Source organism: Amblyomma mixtum, chromosome 6 (assembly GCF_055824585.1).
Source record: "Amblyomma mixtum isolate Tamu chromosome 6, ASM5582458v1, whole genome shotgun sequence".
Lineage (NCBI taxonomy): Eukaryota > Metazoa > Arthropoda > Arachnida > Ixodida > Ixodidae > Amblyomma > Amblyomma mixtum.
In genome coordinates, this window is record NC_143017.1 from 53,927,537 (window position 1) to 53,946,295 (window position 18,759).

The following is an 18,759-nucleotide window of genomic DNA, read 5'->3' on the forward strand; positions in this document are numbered from 1 at the left end:
CTTCTTTCACTCTCCCGTCCGTTTTACGACCGTAATACCGTATGTTCCTTGTGTTCTAAGTCGGGCGGCGCGATTTTGCGATCCCGCAGCCGGGTGTCCAACATCATTCGACAGCTAGGCTCAGTATATGCACGGTGTTTCACGCCAAGACTTGGCAGCGTCGGTGTGACGGCCGAACCAGCGCACAAAAAAAATAAAACATTGTGTGAGCCGGGAACAGGTCCGGTTCCATTCTGCCAACTAGCAAAGAAACCCGACGCGCGCCGCAATCCAAGAAAGCGCCGAGACCGGAGAGACGCTGCCGACGCACGCTGCTCCTCGGGAGTGCGACAACCGGAAGTTGTAAACCGAACGTCAGCGAATGACGTTTTCATGGGCGGAGCCCAGTCCCGGAGCTGTTTTCTTTATTTTTTTATGGTGCCCCGCGGGTACGAGTTGAGGGGGGAGAGGAGGAGGGTGATTTTTAATCGCCTATAACTTCGTTGTTATTGATGCTAGCTCAAAAATTCTTGCGCTGGAGTGACAAGTGATGGATTGCCTATCTTTACATAATCTCAATAAATTTGTTTCATAGTCCCTTTAAGTTCGCAAACGCGCCAAGCACACATATGTTATGAAGTACCTCCGGGCAAGAGCCGGAAACAAAAAACAGCAGTCGCGCAGCGATGATTCGAATGCGAGTGCTCGTGCAAAACGCTGCGCGCTAGCAGACGACTCTCGCTCTCCTAGCTCAACCCGCGATTGCAGCGCCGCGGTGGCGGGGACGGCGACCGGCCGCCTGCTCCCTACGGGCGCTGCGAGGAGTTATGGAACTAAAAAAGTATCTATAAACGTTGGCGATGAGGCCCGACGGCTCTCGAAACGATGTGGGGGAGGAGGCAAGTAGAGGAGGTGGTGAAAAAAGGAACGGAGAAGAGGAGGAGGAGGAGAGGCGGCGTTGGGCGAGGAGACATATGCAACGCCAGCCCGGGATCAGCCAGTGCATGTAAGCTCGTTAATTCGACCCCCGTTAATTCGGAAAATCGGATAATTCGACGCGCGCGCGAGGTCCCTACAATTATACATAGGAGTCTATGGGGCGAAACTCTCGTTAATTCGAACAAATTTTGCCGTGCGTCGGTTAATTCGACTTCACTCCGCAGCCCGCCAAGCCGGTTTGCCGAGAGCAAAAAGAAAAAAACACTGCCATGAGCGGCGCTACTGTACTGCTGATAGGCCATCCGTATGGTCATATTATCATCCATCCATCCGAGGAAGCGAGTTAGCGGCGGCCGAAGCGGCTGGCGTCTTTTTTTTTTGTGCTTTGTTGTGTCGCAGCAGTCGCTACGATCGCGGTTATTTACGGCGCCTTTTTTGGTAAATGCGCGCTTTGTCAGCGTGTTTACTGCGCTGCTTGTTGCTATTTTGTTGCGACTGAGAGAAGGGTGAAAGGAAATTGCAAGGGATTGCCTACTGGCTCAGCCGAGCCACCTCCGCTTCCATGTGCAGATAGAGGAGAGTTAAAAGATCAGAGGAAAGATAAAGAGAAAAGATAAGACGCGCGTCCCAGCAACAACGCCGTCCCCGCGGCCGCTGGCTGAAAAAACAGATAAGCGGGGAGCCGCGCTCTCTTCACCTCCTCCCCACCTCCTCCCCGCGCTGCTTTCGGGTGGATAGCGCGCAGGGCCTGCGCGCCTCGCCTTTGTGTCCTGTCAGCTGACCGAGGATGAAATAATTAAAGTGACAGGCGCTGACAACGACGACGATTTACGATTGTGAGCAGTTGTCCCAAATGCCGAAGTGCACGGTGAAAGAAGCCGCAGAAACCTTGTCCGTGCGGGAGGACTTCTGTGAACAAATCCCTGACGGCGCGTGTGCCGCGGAGCACCTGGCAGCTATTAGAGCTATCGTAGTCGCTCAAATTCGCTCGAAAAAGCAGACGGTGATTACAGATTTCCTTGCCAAATAAAGGTATACGTCCTGTTGCGGCAAACATTGTTTTTTGTTGTTCATTCGATAATTCGACATTCGGATAATTCGACAATTTTTCGCGGTCCCGTCAGTGTCGAATTAACGAGTTTTTACTGTAAATAAACGATTTCTTTCTCTTTTTTTTTCTGAATTTGTTTTTTCGGACACCTGTTTATTCGGACATTTCCGCGGTCCCCGTGAGGTCCGAATAAACAGTCGGCGACTGTACTCCCCTGAACACATTTAGTGCATCTATCGACATTATAACCACCCTCTATTTTGCCCTTGCGTACAGTCGGGGACAAAAGTCTCCGGACCACGTGTTCCTCAAACGAAGCTTATAGCTATACTATCAGACAGCGGCTGGACACCGCACTTGTGGAGATGAAAGAACAAAAATTTAACTTTTTCTTCCACAAGTGCGGTCTACAGCCGCCAACTAATAGCAGAGCTATCGGCTTCGTTAGAGGAACACGTGGTCCGGAGACTTTTGTCCTTGACTGGACTGTACATCTTGCTTTGCCTCAACATCATTAAAAGCTGGCTTCTCCTAGCAGCTCGCGAGCTTAGTGGCAAAGGTAGCTTCACTATCTTGAAGGGCCGGGAGTGGGGGGAACATATCACATTACAATTGTTCCTTCCTTCCACATGATCTGAATGATCTAAGGAAAAAACGACTTGCTATATTCATGCAACTACAGTAATCGTCTTTCATTCTCTTGAAAGTAACGATCTGGTAACGAAAGAAGTCCTCACATGCTTACTTTCCTAACTACTCCAGCAAGCTTTCGTGTCTAGCGTGGAGGCTTTGGGGACGGCGTGCTAATATCCTCAAATGGGATACTGACGCCTTTCGAAAGCAATATTACTAGTGGTGGCTTAAAATGCTTTTCAGTTTTGAGTAATGCCCAGCATCAGTTATAGGGGGCTTTCCCGTGTTGCACTATTAGACTGTTCATTAAAGAAAGCGGGTGTCAGACGAGCGTCAGACTTTTGTAGGGCTGTGTCTCATTTGCGGGCACGGCCACGACAACAGGTGCAGGACTATGTGCCATGGCATCAGAAGAGAAATCATACACTAGTCACTTTGGAGCACCGCGTCGAACAAGTGCATTCTTCAAGTAAAGATTGGTTTGATTTCGTTTAAAAGAGTTTAATGTGGCAAAGCAACTCAGGCCATGAGGGACGCCGTAGTGAAGGGCTCCAGAAATTTCAAACACCTGGGGTTCTTTAACGTGCACTGACATCACACAGTACACGGGCCTCTAGAATTTTGCCTCCATTGAAATTCGATCACTGCAGCCGGGATCGAACCCACGTTTTTCGGGTCAGCAGCCAAGTGCCATAACCACTGAGCCACTTCACTTCAATGAAAGAGAGGATGTCAAGCATTACACGGCATTCAAATGCAACACCCACCACCAAGCTTTTTAAGGGAAAGGCATGTTTCAAAACAAAACAAATTATATTGATGTGGCCAACGAGATATTGCAGATTCCTCCTCACTCCCAATCTGCGGAATTTAAAATTTTTAACCACAAAAGTTAGGATCCTTAGTGATACTAGTCGCATGAAGTTTCTGTAATAAGTTACTAGGGGGCACTTTATCAAAAGCTTCAGCACAGAAAAAAAAAAAAAAAAGCATCAATCTGTTCTTTATCATTACTTTCGAGTGAAATGTGATGAGATGTGGTAAGAGGTTGCATAGCAGTCAATGGACAATGTCGAAACCTGCGGGCATCTGACCCACTGCAGTGGCTCAGTGGTTAGAGCACTCGTCTACTGAGCTAGAGTTCCCGGGCTGAACCATACCGCGACAGCGACATTTCATGAAGGAATGCAATGTGCTGTGAGATGTCAGTGCACGTTAAAGATCCCCAGTTGGTTGAAATTATTCCCAGACCTCCACTACAGCACCTCTTTCTCTCTTTCACTTAAACCATCATCCCTTCCCTTACAGAGATACATCAGACAGATACTGAGCCATTTCCTTTCCTCAAAAAAAAAAAAAAACAATTTTAAATTTCTGACAAGATCTAAATTTCTGACAAGAGTAGATTAGTATGTACTCTAATATTTTACAGCTTTTTGAGGTCAAGGAAATCGGGCGCTGGTTGAAAACATTTCAGTGATCGGTTAACTTCAAGATAGGCATGATTTGAACACCCCTCTAGTCTGACAGAACAGAAAAGTGTGTTCATAAAGTGTTATATGACAAAAAAAAAAAAAATAGTTCCAGATCCATTCTGTCTAATGGCGCAAGAAAGCTGTGAGAATGGTATTCGGCCCATGTGCGATTTTATAGCATCAAGTCAAAGCAAGTTGCGTCACTGGCATCATAAGTTTGATCCAAGTGGTAGAGAAAAAAAAACTTGCCCATTTTTAAATTAACATTAAAAAAAAAATCAATGTATATTATGATAAAGGTGAAAACATCAACATATGAATGTATATTATGGTAAAGGTGAAAACATCAACATAGCTGCAAAGAGTCAAACAATCAGTTTTTACCAAGAATGAAAACTGGATACAATTGTCCTCAGTATCCCTTTAGATACTTTCCAGTGTGTTTCACCTGAGACTTTACACAATTTTTAAAAAATAGGCTTTTTGAGTTGGAAGTGCACTTTTTTCAGCACAGCACTGTCAGCGATGCAGTACATCAGAATACAGCTAAGACATGCTAACTAGTAGGCTGGTTAACTAATATTGAACAGTTAACTTTTTAACTATTACCCTTAGGCTCCTTAATTATTAAGAGGCGTGTAGCCCACCGTAAGTAATATACATATCAGTTTTTCGAATACAGTTGAATCCCGCCACAACGAAATCGGCGGGGCATATGAAAAATTTCGCTGTCGCGGAATTTCGTTGTCGAGAAATTACAGCCCGAGTCGGCTGATCCCGGGCTGGCGTTGCATGTCTCCTCGCCCAACGCCGCCTCTCCTCCTCCTCTTCTCTTCTCGCCCAAAGCCGCCTCTCCTCCTCCTCTTCTCCGTTCCTTCTTTCACCACCTCCTCTACTTGCCTCCTCCCCCACATCGTTTCGAGAGCAGTCGGGCCTCATCGCATCTGCACCGCTGCGTGCTACCACGGCGCTCTCGCGGGCTTGCTGCCGCCGGCGGCGACATCCTAGGAATTCAGCAGAGCAGAGACGCGACGAGACCACGCTAAACGGTGCACACACAAAGGAAGAAATGGTGAAGCGGAGTGGGCTTCTTCCTGCACTCTCGCGTTTTCCTTTTTTTTTTTTCTCCGACAGGACACGAAGCTCCGCCCACCGATGGCTCCGCCCACCGGTCCACACAGACTGCCTGAAACGCGCTCGGTGCCTAGCAGACGACGCGGCCACGGAAGACGCGGCCGAAGACGCTAGCAGATGGCGTGCGCTGGCGCATTTTACACGCGCTTTCGAGGAGCCCCTCTTCGCTTGGAGGCCGCGAACGCTTACCAGCCAACACCGCTAGCAAGTGATCATGACGCGCTTTCGTGCTTGACAGGAAACCGCGAGCACCATGACAGCGAGCTACATCAATCGAAGAAGCCCAGCAAAGAGCCAATGAGCGGGGCGTGACGTCACTTCAAAAATCACGTGGGCATCTGGAGAAAAAAAAAAAAGCACACGAGGGTGTGCGCGAGGAGGATGTGCGATTGAGTGCGCGTACCCCCCCAACAGTCTGCGATGCAAAAAAATTAACGGCGGGAACGGGAAAGTCGCTCTTCAGCACTCAACTTCTGAAGAAAGACAAGACGGAGGGGCCACTCACCCGCAAAAATTCGCAAGAAAAATTCGTAGAAGCGAACACGTGCTCGCAAAGTACTTCGTTTTTGAGGAAATTTTAATACATTAAGTCCTATGGGGGTTTCACGGGGAATGCAAATTACTTCGTTGTGGCGAAAATTTCGTTGAAGCGGCGTTCGTTGTACCGGGATTCAACTGTATCGAAAACACGATTACCCTCAGCCCTGTGGCCCAACAAATTTTGTCTATTTTGACGAGTTATGCGCACTGGAGAGGTGGCTTTACCTACAGGCTTCTCAAAAGTGCATGTATTTCGGTGAGATGTAGCCAAAATTTGTTAGGTCACAGTGCTGAGGGTAACCACATTTTCGAAATTCTAAAAACTGATAAGGATATTTACTCACAGTAGATTACACGCCTCTCAATAATTAAGAAGCCTAACAGCAACAGTTAGAAAGTTAACTATCCAATATTAAACAGGCTGCTGTTAGCCCGTCTTAGCTGTATTCTGACGCACTACACTGCAGACAATGTTATGCCAAAAAAAGTGCCCTTTTAACTCAACAGGCCTATTTGTAAAAATTGCGTGGTCTCAGGTGAAACACCCTGTATATGCTGTGTATAATGCAGAGTATTAGGTTCACAAAAAGTGTACTCACTGACTGCATCGAAGAACTTTGTATAGCTGTCGAATGTGATTAGAGGTATAGGCAGCAACCTTAGGAACAGTTTCAGCACGCCCGCTATTACGTGAATGTCTTCATACGTGGACACACTCAGTGGGGCACTTTCGCCATCTGAAGCAAAAAAACAGAGAGAACAGAACAAAGAGGAGACTATTAGTATCAACATTAACATCCAATGTCACGGTCGCAAGTCAGTCACTGCAAGAAACTTTTGCGAGCAGCAGAAAACAGCTCCTACCTTTCTCGAATGACATCCGCAATGCCTCCACTTCATCGCTAAACCCGGACACACGATAAATGCCTTCAGTATCCAATCCTGCACAAAACAAACATTCCCACCATTACAGACTCTAGGAATGAGTAGGAAAGACTCTTAGTATTAAGATGAGTAGGCTGCGAATAATCAGACACACAGATTTCTATTTTACATGTAAGCATGTACTAATAAAATGCTTAGCGCGACTCAGTGCATTTTGCTACAACAGAATAAAATATTAGGTAGGTGACAAAGAACAAAGCTTGAGGAGTGCTAAAAGAGATAAATTAAAAAAAAAAAAGGTTCAGTCTAAAGAAGCTAAAATATGGAGCCACCCTACTTCACTTACAGTCTGCTGATTTCATTCAGGTATGGCACAAAGAACAGTCAAACATGTGCAGCCGTAAGCACCTTAAAGGGGCTGCGAAACACTGCTCGGGGGGATACCGGCTATACTTCAGGTGGGTTCTTTATGTCACACAGATGCTGACTTAAAAAGAATTACAGGAATCGATGCACAGGAGCGGGAGTTATTCAGTGAAGAAATTTCGAAATACAAGCAAACAAAACGCTGCCCTCAACTCGATTTTGCCGGGGCTTCCCACTCCTATTTCGCTCTCCCAATGACGGCACCTGGCGCAACCAATCAAAACAGCCAGCCAGAGCACGTCGCGGAAGTTTGCACTCCACGGTTGCCTGCTCTCTGTAACTCGTTCTTGCTGAGACTGGCAGTGTTGTTTCCATGCCAGAGCGCCCCTGGTGGTGTATTTTTATTTTACTTGCTTTGCAGGGCTTTTATCTAAGACAAACAAGTTGTTTTTGTTGATCTAATATAAAACGCAGACAGGTGACAAAATGTGTCTCTATTTACTCACACAATTTGCAGTATATTTACTGTTTGCTCGATCATCAAGCTCGCGCCAGGTGATGTCATATCCGCTGCTAAAAACCCGCCACCGTGTGGCGACACCATCAGAGCCATGAAGTTGTTTTTGGGAGGACATTAAAATATTAAAAAACGGAATATACGCGGCATTACCGACGCTAATAGCACCATTATAACTCACTGTATGCAATCAACAGGCAAAACAATTAACTAAGATTGTGTTTCTGGGCCCCTTTAAGAGGTGGAAAGGCCTGGCCAAAAAACCACAGCATGCATGCACTGAACAAGACGCGAACTTTTCAAAACCAGGTTCAAAACCAGCTTGCTGAGGTGCGCATGCAGCTGTTCCCACAAGTACCACGCAAAAGAGCATGGGACATGGTCACCACCAAGTGACATACTGACAGCTCATCAGGCCTTTTTTGACTGTTTATAAGTGCTTTTGACTATTTATAGTTATCTTGTTTTCTTATATTTTTTTCTCCATCCTTTGCTATGTGCACCATACTACTGGCACACTCTTGATGGGCACCTGGTAGTGAATAACTATTACATTTTAGTAGACTCAACATTCTGGTTAGCACAGTTGTTTTCTGATGTCCACCACAGGTGACATTATTATGCTGATGAAAATGTCTTTCTAACATAAAAAGCTTGCTATTAAATGCTACTAAGAGATTTCAGTGAGACAGCTGGTATATGCATAGTGTTGTAAGTTACCCATTACGCAAATAAAAAATAAAAACACATACTGTTTCTCCACTTGGTACTAATGTTAATGTGGCACAATAATGAATGCATGGAATGAAATAATTGGTGGAATGAAAGTGGGTGCTCGCCCAAAAAACTCATTTTTGCTGCTGATTTGGGACAGTTTGGTCCCAATAAACCCCAATAAACCATAAATCAAACCATTTTTGCAGCTGAAATTTTTATTCTGAAAATAATACTGTCGGAGGGAGTGAGACAGCTTACTAGTACTGTGCCGACTGCACCACGACCTATCTGAATAAGTTATCAATGGAATACACTCCATGTGGACGGGTGGCGCCATCTACTGCAAATTCCACAAATCACACACTCTTAAAAATAAAAGAAAAATCGGATAAATCTGGGTGTTCTATGTATGGACACAACTTTGCAGTTGAAACGGGCACTTTCCTAAGTGTCCCCCCCCCCCCCCCCCCCCAAAAAGCCCAGCAAGAATTCAATGGACTTCCGGTAGCAGTTGAGTGCTAATTTAAAGAAATTTTTTTAGCGATCTTAAATTCAATATACTTGTTCCTCAGAGCAAGTCATTAATTATTCCCAACCAATAGTGTTACTAGCATTCTGTAGTATTTCTTGCTTTTCTTCTGTGTTGCACAGCATTTCGTGCTTTCCTTCCTTCAGTATATCAAGCAACGCTAAATATGTCCACATGCCCCTGCTAACACAGTGCCTTCCCGCCTTTAAGGAGAAAATAAATGAAATACGCAAAAGCAAATTAATGATGCAGATGTGTCAGCTTTTCTGTAATGCGTGAAAGTTTCAAAGCGATGTGATTGCCTTTGGCCAATGATGTGCGAGTCATGCACATAAAATAAATGTGCAACCCTGGCTCCCGTGCGAAGCCTGTACAGTAACTCGCTGTACTAAGCTCAACCACAGCCACTTCCCAGCTAAAGCGATTTATGGATTGTGTGGTTTTAATGTCCCGAAGCAATGCATGGGCTATGAGGGACACCGTAGCGGAGGGCTCTGGTTTAATTTTGACCACCTGTGCTTCTTTAACCCTTTCAGGTGGTTTGTACACAATCGCGTACGCGGCAAACTTACAGCTTTTTCTGACAGACTGCTGCACTTAGCAGTGAGTTCATTATTTCAGTCAAACTGAGCACCCTTCATGTCGCAAATAAGTTGTTTTCTCTGTACCACGTACCAAACGCAGTAAATAATGTTTCACACAACAGTGAGCTAGGTAGCACTTTGTCCGCCGTTTTTGTGCCGACAGATTATGCCGCGAGCGAAAACATCGATTGTTCTTGCTCAATTTCAGGCGTAACGTGCATCTTCGAAACACAAAGTGATTCCATGATCCCTAGGGCGCTTACCTGACACACGAGAACATTTCAATGTTACTATTTCTCTCTCCTTTAGTAAATCTCTCCTTTAGTAAGAAATTCTCCACATTGTTGCAAAAACTTCCCTGCTGGTCTTCCACACTCAAAAACTAATAAATTCCCTTTCTTGAGGCCTGAATATACTACTTGGGCGAAAAAATAACTGATTTCAGTCAAAACAAAAAATGGCGCCTCAAAAGGGTTAATGTGCACTAACACTGCAAAGCATAGTGGCATTTTCGCATTCCACCTCGACTGACGGCCACCGCGGCCGGGATCGAACTTGTGGCCTTGGGATTAGCAGTCAAACACCAAAGCCACTAAGCCACAGTGGTGGGTTAATCTTGCTGGAGCAACCCGCCAACAACACATCACCGTGGCGGGTTAATCCAGCAACCCAACGACAACACAGCCATGCATCGCAGTCACTTCAAGGAACAGAGCTCACCCCTCAGCTCGATCTCCTTGATGCACATGTCCAGCACAAAGGGCCGCGGCGTGTTGTGTGCTTTCACCAGAGTGGTCAGGTCCACCCCGAAGACCCGCTTGACGTACTTGGTGTCCGGAAGGCAATCGTTCGGCACCTTCTCCGAACACCGGTTGTGTGCGCTGAACCCACAGTCTGCAGGAAACAATGGAGCATAGTAAATTGCCTCCTCGCGATAGAAGCAAGCAGAACAGGAGTCTGCACGGCAAAATTAAAGAGCAACTTGAAAATGATGAAATGCATCCTCTCAGACATTACCAGACTGCTTGGACACTCCACATATAGCCACGGTTACTGTGATCTTAACTTATTAATGCCCACCTGGGACTGCTATCACTTGCACCTTGCACTTGAGTGGTTCATTTGAAAGACCCCCCCCTGAGATCACAACCTCCATAAAAATGCAAGCAGCAAGCCCAAGGCATAGCAGCCACAGTAACATTTCATGCTCTGTCCTTCATTCAAGCATACGACCATCTCCTTTGCACTTCTAATTGAATGAAATAACATTCTGACGAAGCAAACATGTTGCCTGGCTCGAGGCAGGCAGCACTGTCAGTGTCATGCACTCTTCTTAGCTGGCTTTGTTGGCATTATGCCTTACCCATGTAGTGAAACTTCAAGTGTACTACCACCGACAGTCACAGAGCATCGAGAACTACTATCTAGCTTTCTTTAGAAATGCCAATCCACTATACAAACCCAAGAATTTAATTATAATAACATTAATATCAATTCATAAATTAATAAAATTAGACGATCAATTTCAATAGTGAAGTTGGCATTGCTACTACGTAAACAAAGCTATAAGACAGGCTGAAATGTTCACCATCAACAATCAATAAGGTTAAAATCCTGGTGCTTTGCTTATCTCACAACGCCATTTGCCTCAGAACCTTTCCCCATTTTTTCAATGTTGCTTTGGAATGAATACAAAACCAGTGCTGTCGATGATGAAGACTTAAGTAGATGAGAAAGACTGCAAGCACATCACATTTTGTGTGTTGTTATTATACTGGGTTTTTTGTAGCGCACAGTGAAACCTCGTTAGTTCGACCCCCATTAATTAGAAAATTCGGACTGCCAGCGTGATCCCAGCCAGCTCTCATGTATGTCTATGGTGTCAGACTTTTAATTCGGACGGGACCCCAAAGGAACGCCGTGAAGAGAGATGAGTGGCTTGCCAAGTGATCTTCCAAATATCCGTGCACAGGCCTGAACTGAATGGCACGTCGTTCCCTGTGCACCTCTGGTAAGCGGAGAACGGCAGGCACGATGACAAGGAAGGCCTCTGCTGCTAGGCTGTGAAGTATTTCGACCGCATCATTTTGCTTTTGCCCTGAGTCCACTGCGACTGTGGCTATCGGCCCGTGCATCAGCCAGTGAGCTAGTCAAGCCCAGCTGTGCGCCGTTAAGAGCGCTGATTAACTTATCACTGGTTTTTAGATCACAGCTCTTAAGCAGCCATTTGTGGGTTGAGCACCATCCCTTGTCGTCACTGTAACCGGGCGTGTGGGCGCATAGAGTGCCGTTGCTCGCTCAGAGTTGTGCCAGAGTCGCACACACTGTAGTGCGTTGAAAGCCAGCAAGACGCGCAAGGAATCACACCTACCCACACTGCAGAAGGACACAGGAGCTTGGAGAAACAACCACTGTTTTCCCATGGAGAGCATGTAGCCTTGTGTGTGTTGTGCGGTGCCCTCTACACTTTGACAGCGCACAGTGGTGCTGGGTTGGATAGCAGAAACTCGATTTCTGAAACCTCACTCCCCGTCTGACCAATGGCGAAGCAAGCCTCAGCGGGAGGGTGAGAGAGTGTTTGTACTGTGGACGCTTTCTGTGTGTGCACGCCTGCTTTGGCGTGAAGTGAGGGACAGATGTGGCATACCCTTTACGTAAAGGATGTTAGCACCGTCGGTCAGCCCATGCCGTAGTTCTAGCTTCGAAGAAGCGTGCACAGAATCAAAATACTTGAAGAGCTGAGCTCAAATTTTGCGTTACGAAGTGTCGTAATTGTCAGATAATTCTTTTTTGCACCATTTTTTGATCGCGCTATGCCACTGTGGAGGCATAACGTGATTCCGTCGCTTCCATCCACACAGTTCTCCCATTCTTCCATCATGCCGAACGAAACTGCGTGCCCATCCCACGGAGTTTGCAGTTTTAGCAGCGAAGCCTTACATGCAAGTGCAGCGCTTGTGAGGAAGCTGTACTGCTACCGCACCATGTCATGGAAGAAAATTTAGCTAATCACCGCGAAGGGTTCAAATGCACACCATGTTCGAGCAAAAATGTTTAGGCATGCGGCTAACATCAGGAGGAATAAGAAACCTGGGAATCGCTCTGCACCGACTAAAAGAACGCCGTTTTCATTGGCCTATCATTGCTATCATTCAGCAGAGAAGAAGTCACGCTCATCACAACAGGCAAACGAACGCAGCAAATAGTCATGTGCATGTGCATTGGTTACGTGCACCTTGGAAGGCTTCGAGAATACCTCAAACAAACTGGTGCATTCTAAAAAGAAAGTGCTGCTGAGCAGCTATTCGACGACGATAAAGGAGCTGAGGTGGCCGAGCAGCTCAGTGATAGTAATGGTGTGAACGCAACATCAAGCACTGCTTCAGGCACCAATTCAATGAGCAGAGTTCTGCACTAAAGAATTGTATCAGTGCGAAGCTTTTATCACATCTGTCATGGCTGGCGAGGTGCTTCATGATGCGCTGAAATTTTTCCGAAGGTAATGGTGACCATGATAAAGCACTTGAAATTTCCAAGCAACTTTCGAAAATCTACTTCACTGCAGACTGCTATGAATGGAAGCAGATTTTATTCAAGTTTTTTTCCTGGTTTTCACCTTCATCACAATTCGTTATTACAGACAACTCGATATACGGAGAGTTTTGGTTGGCAACCAAAGTGTCTATATTAATGAGTGACAACTGCATTTTGAGATATCCGAGGTAACAAGGACTTAATTAGTTCCTCATATGCCTTATCAGCATTTCTTACAGCCACTCTCTGAGACTAATCTCTCAGGCAAATCACACTGCATTTCTTTGTACATAAACGTCTCTCTCTTCTAAGGCCACTCAAGTCTCCTGGATGTTCAGACAAACAATGCTAGCAAGGAAACATAGAGACGGTGGGCAGGGCACTTGGAGAAGGCCTTGAAGGACTGGTGGGATTCTATTAGTGCACAATATGTTTAATCTAAGGCATCACCGAACGAACCCCCCAGAAAACTTGCCACTTGTGTCAGTGACACGGCGAGCATCTCCCAGATTCTTTCTTCCATTGCTCTCCTTCTCTTAGTCCATAACTTCTCTTCCCGATTGGGTCTTTCCTGCTTATACCCGTGCCACACGGACAGATTTAATGCCATTAAGTGCTTACTGCCTTAAGTTTTAATGGCATTCGTGCGTTGCCACACGCCTAAATTTAATGGCATTAGCCTTACTGCCATTCGCGACCTACTGAGTTCGCCACAAGTCATTCGCCCGTGCAATGTGTACTCTCGTTCCCGTTCCACACGCAGAAAAGCATGCAGCTTTGTCAGTTACAACTGCCTAGCCCACTATAAAATGGTTAATTCTTAACTTTCAGCCAGATGAGGCACCTAAACCGCATTTTCGATGCGAAGAGCGCCATTTTAACCAGCCTTATTGACAGGTACTCTCGACTTATGTGCTGACATGCCAGTTTATGGCTACTTTTTCGACTTGTAAAGCAGGAACAGCCGTATTTTCTGGAAAATCGTTTTTACATTAAATTTGAACATCATTCCTGATATATTCTGCTCATTAGGAATGTTTATATTAAGATGAAACTTTTGACTACCTTGCAAGCGTTATCGTCATCGCCACTTTCGATAATGGCATTAAATGTGGACGTGTAGCACCAACTCCGAAAATAATGGCATTAACAAACTTAAGGCCTTAAGCATTTACTGCCATTTCTTGTGCGCGTGTGGCACGGGTATTACTCACTGTTTCTATGTTAATGCCCAGTTACTGATCAACCGACTGGCTCGAAGTAATATATCATTTGCATGCTTGTAACATACTGACTGCATCATAATCATAGTGAAACTTCAATGGCATGCAAGCTTGCTGTGACATGTCTGCACATGATGCAGCCACCTGACAGTGTAACTACAACTTCATGCAGCGCAAAGTGACAACACATTCCATACCTTCACATCGTACACCCTGGGCTATCAGACCCCACATGAAGTTGCCACAAAAGTCGCACCATGGTAGGCCCTTGAAGTTGTTTACCTGTTTGAGACAAATTATAAGTGATAATCAAGATACATGTAGACCACTTTCTCTCTCTCCCTCTCTATAGAGTTCCTAAAATGCAGCAAGGCAGTCTGGATTCTATTTGCATTGAATGCCAAAGAGTTTCAATGCAAATGAGCAAGTATTTCCCTTTGGTCAAGTTCCCCCATCTCAATTTCATTTCTAGCATGTACAGTTACAACCCACAGATACATTCCCCACTGCAAATCTTTCTTGCTGTTATGGTATGAAATCCTGAACCTGGCAGAACACACACACACTGCACACATTTTACATTTGCAGTGTTTGTTTCAGTTTCTTATTGTGCAGTTGGCGGCTATTACGCAAATATTTGGGTGCATAAATTGCGAAGACGCTCTTGTCATAATGAAGAGAAGCAAAAAAAAATGGCTGAGGCTTAACTTGGTTAAGCCTGGAGAATGCGAAGCATCATCGTGTCGCGTAATTTGGAGGCGCACAACCACAGCGCAGCGCGAGGTGGGCCCCCGTTTCTCCACTGTCATGACGTCACCATGTCACGTGGTGTGACGTCATGTATCACGTGATTTGGAGGCGCACAACCACAGCGACGACGCGAGGTGGGGCCCCGTTTCTCCACTGCCGTGACGTCATCGTGTCACGTGGTGTGGCATCATCGTGTCACGTGATTTGGAGGCACACAACCACAGCGACGGCGCGAGGTGGGCCCCCGTTTCTCTACTGTCGTGACGTCATGTATCACGTGATTTGGAGGCGCATAACCACGGTGAAGGGCTGAAGTGGTAGCTAAAGTAGTATGCTTCGCATAAAAAAATAAAAAAGTGCCAAAACTATCCAGAGAAGTGGCATGTACTATCACCAATGCAAGTGCATAGCTACCTAGTCCACAGGATAGTGCAGTACCCTACATCATTTAGTATTATCAGGTCCAGCAATGACTCCCTTTGCAAGTAGCCACATAGCTGTCTGACAATTTTTAATGCTTAGCACAATGATAGGAATATATTTTTGTATTCCTTAGAGTACTTTCTTTGCACAATACCACGAGTACCCTCACTTGTTCGGTTCCCTATATTTCTCAAGTAACCTGCACTTTCATCCCGTGGTTAAATAAATGTGATTTGATCAGATTTGACCCTGCGGCATGAATTGCATTGTGTGGCGAAAATTGAATAATTAGACTACCTAATTCCCCCCCACACATTATCCAAAATACACTACTGTGCTAACAGCTGAAGTTCCAAACACTGATATTTTAAAAGTTTCATGCCTCAGACCCTTTGTACAGCAGACATGGCCTTACTTGGTAGCAGCACATGACACCAAGGAAGCTAGTACTATGTCAAGAAAACTATTATCAAGAGAAAAAATCAAGCATGTCAAGGCAACACCAGAGCTGCGTTACAAGATTGCAGCTTTCAAGAAAGTTCAGATGATTAAATTAATCACATTCCCATCGTTCTGTCATTCGCATAGCGTCTGCACAAACAATGGAATCATAGAATGACAAGGTGGCTGCTAACCCACAAGTCTGGGAAAAATGCTTAAGTCTGTGATTTCTCGCAGAATTACGGGAAAGTAAGGGCTCTAACCAAAAGCAGTCACGTTGTCCCTAGTGCACTCAACATCACCACCAAAGTCACAAGTTTGAACCAGAGTGACGGAAGAAAATATTACAAATGTAACTCCAAACTTGCGAGCAACAAATCTGTCCGTGTTTTGCTCCTGAACAAAAGCCAACAGCGCCATCAAAAAGACGAACAAGCCACTGTGGCTTCAATAATGTTCAATATTCAATAACGCTGTGGCTGCAATAACGACAATGACAATGCCACGACTTGCTGCAAAACTGCATTCACTGCATAGCTGGTAGAAAATGCACTGCGTTTCAAACAGTGTTGCCGCATCTTATAGATTTGCAGCCGCAGTGTGGAAGAGGAAAGAAGAGAAGGGGAGAAAAAAAGAGGAAGGAAAGTGAAGGCATACCTTAAAAGCATGAGGCTTTTCAAAGTCTTGAACATTGATATCTTCGGGAATGCCATCCAGCAAGGGACAGTCAAGCTCCTGAAAGGATATGCAACACATGTAAAGGCTTGAGGGGTTTAAGCCCAACTGGCAAAAAACAAACAAACAAACAAACAAACAAACAAACACAGTCTGTCATTGTCAGTCATCATAGCTCCATCTAATTAGAAGATACAGCATGCACTCATTTGATGCTCTGAGCCTCGAAACGAATAAAAAATAAATCTCTGGGCAGCTTGGTTATAACCAAAAATGCACTGAGGATGGCAAAACTTAATATCCTCCATCTTTAGTGTTGTGTTCCATTGCACTACGAATACTGAATAGTGAATTTTTAGTTGAGTGTGAATATGAAGTGAATAATAATTTTGTTCGAATAATTTTAAACCGAAGCGAATAGTTTGCAAGCAACTGCAAACACGTTAGGGAAAAAAGGAGGTGTACATTAGAATTCAATAATGTATGCTAAGAGATATGGCTAGCAGATACACTAAGTCAATTGAAAAAATAAAACAAGGCTAAATTAAAAAATGCTTTTAAACTAGAGCTTGGCAATGCAAGCAGCCTATCATAGAGCACTAAACATCAAGTCTCAAGACCTTACCGAGTGATTCTTCACAAAAAATTTGCTGAGAGACAATTCGGACGGGCGAAATTTTGGACATGACTCATTTTTCGGGCCGTGCACATAATCAAGGCAAGCATTCTATAGAGACGACGTATAACCGTGACTGAAATTCCTGACACACCGCAACCAAATGCTAAATTTCTCCAACCTCAACAGCGTGGCGCACAGTTGCGTGACCACACTGTATATGTGTGACCGCGCGTTCGTACCACTGCTGGCCGTCTTCCGGCACGTGAAAGTCGGAGCACAGGACTGACTACTACTTCTTCCAGCAGCTTGGAAATTTGAAGCTGAAGGGAGTTTTTTGCTCAAGTTGATTTCGTGGATGTTTTGCGCGATCCATGCATAGAGTGCGAATGAATAAACCGGTAGTCGATTATTTTTGACAGTTGATTTATTTCGCTGCCCTTATTAAGAGTGTGCTTTCCTACATTCTCGAACTTCGGAGCACTTTGAAAACATTCGAGATTTCCAAAAATTCCTATTCGCTTCGAAGCTCAAATTCAAATACGGCATTATATTCACTTCGATATTCGTAACGTTCCAATATTCGCGCTACTGTACATTACAAATGCTAATCATCTTGAACGGTGACTGTTAATGCAACTTTAGTAGTAAAGCAGGGTTAACTTCGTGGATGCATTTCGGCTCAAGCGAAAGATGTTCTGCTTGTTGCTAAGTATTTCCTTGTTATTAACTGTGAACAGTAAGCAAATACAGACTGCAGCAAAACAGGCAACAACACTGCCCAGCAAACCACCGACGACCCAGCTCTGATGCACTACGGAGCTGCTGAGAGTTGAAGAAGTTACATTTTGGAGTTAATTTCACAGCAGCACATGTCTGTAACCAGTGCAGGCCAGAAGCAGTTCCAGTGGACTTTTCCCAGGTAAATTTCTGTTTCGAGGAGGTGCCACAACTCGCCTTCCCTGACCCATTATCAACATTACTCATTCAACATTAGTGCAATCCGACCACTAGTGTGCAATCAAGCCCAACCTACGATTCACTTATACCTGAATCGCGTATGAATAGTAAAGTTTTGCAACGAAACCAAATAATGATGGGAGGGAATCAAATATCGATCAAATATTTGTAGGGTTCCAGTGAAAATAGCGACTGTGGGACGACAGTATAGTTGGTACATAACTGGATAGATACTAATGAGTACACTCTCTTACTGTACCTCATGCAGTTTTATAGCTTCAACTATCAAAAGATACAACTCCACTAGGGGGACGCAACATGGATTTAGCACACATTAACCCTCTGACCATCATGCCATACGCATAAGAAAATTTACTTTTGCCAGTGATAATGACGCCCAGTAAACTACGGTGCCACACCACAATAGGTAAGAAGAATGCAAGCTATGAGCCACGGCCTCTGAGACTACGTATCACGGCAGTGTGTTGCTAAACCTGGCTGAACCTGCTAAGACGCCCAGCCTTGGAGCCCACGTATGAGCATTACCAATGCCGCCACGTGTCTAGACTATGTCATGGAGCTAAACCCACCTTCCCTCGTAGACCGACTGCCACAGCATGCGGCGGTACGGCATCGGAGCGGGCCCTATTTTATAAACAGTTGCCGAAGAGCGTGGCATCTGTCCTGGCCAATTATTTGAAAAGCTCCAACCTCGTAGCAAGAGACGTGTGTTCGGCTACAGCCATCGAATTTCTAACAGAATAATAACCAGCTCAAAACTGGCATAG

At 45.2% G+C, this 18,759-nt stretch overlaps 1 protein-coding gene across 2 annotated transcripts in view; it reads right to left on the minus strand.

The window, feature by feature from the left end:
* The window catches only part of LOC149339155 (N-chimaerin-like), a 53,917-nt gene that overhangs the window by 22,089 nt on the left and 13,069 nt on the right, over window positions 1-18,759 (minus strand). For both annotated transcript variants that reach the window (XM_089547967.1, XM_089547968.1), the window contains exons 7-11: window positions 16,378-16,455; window positions 14,304-14,388; window positions 10,070-10,243; window positions 6,616-6,693; window positions 6,351-6,488 (exon numbers count right to left, since the gene is read on the minus strand). In XM_089547967.1, the coding sequence (XP_089404093.1) occupies window positions 6,351-6,488; window positions 6,616-6,693; window positions 10,070-10,243; window positions 14,304-14,388; window positions 16,378-16,455 (553 nt within the window). The remainder of the gene's footprint in view (window positions 1-6,350; window positions 6,489-6,615; window positions 6,694-10,069; window positions 10,244-14,303; window positions 14,389-16,377; window positions 16,456-18,759) is intronic.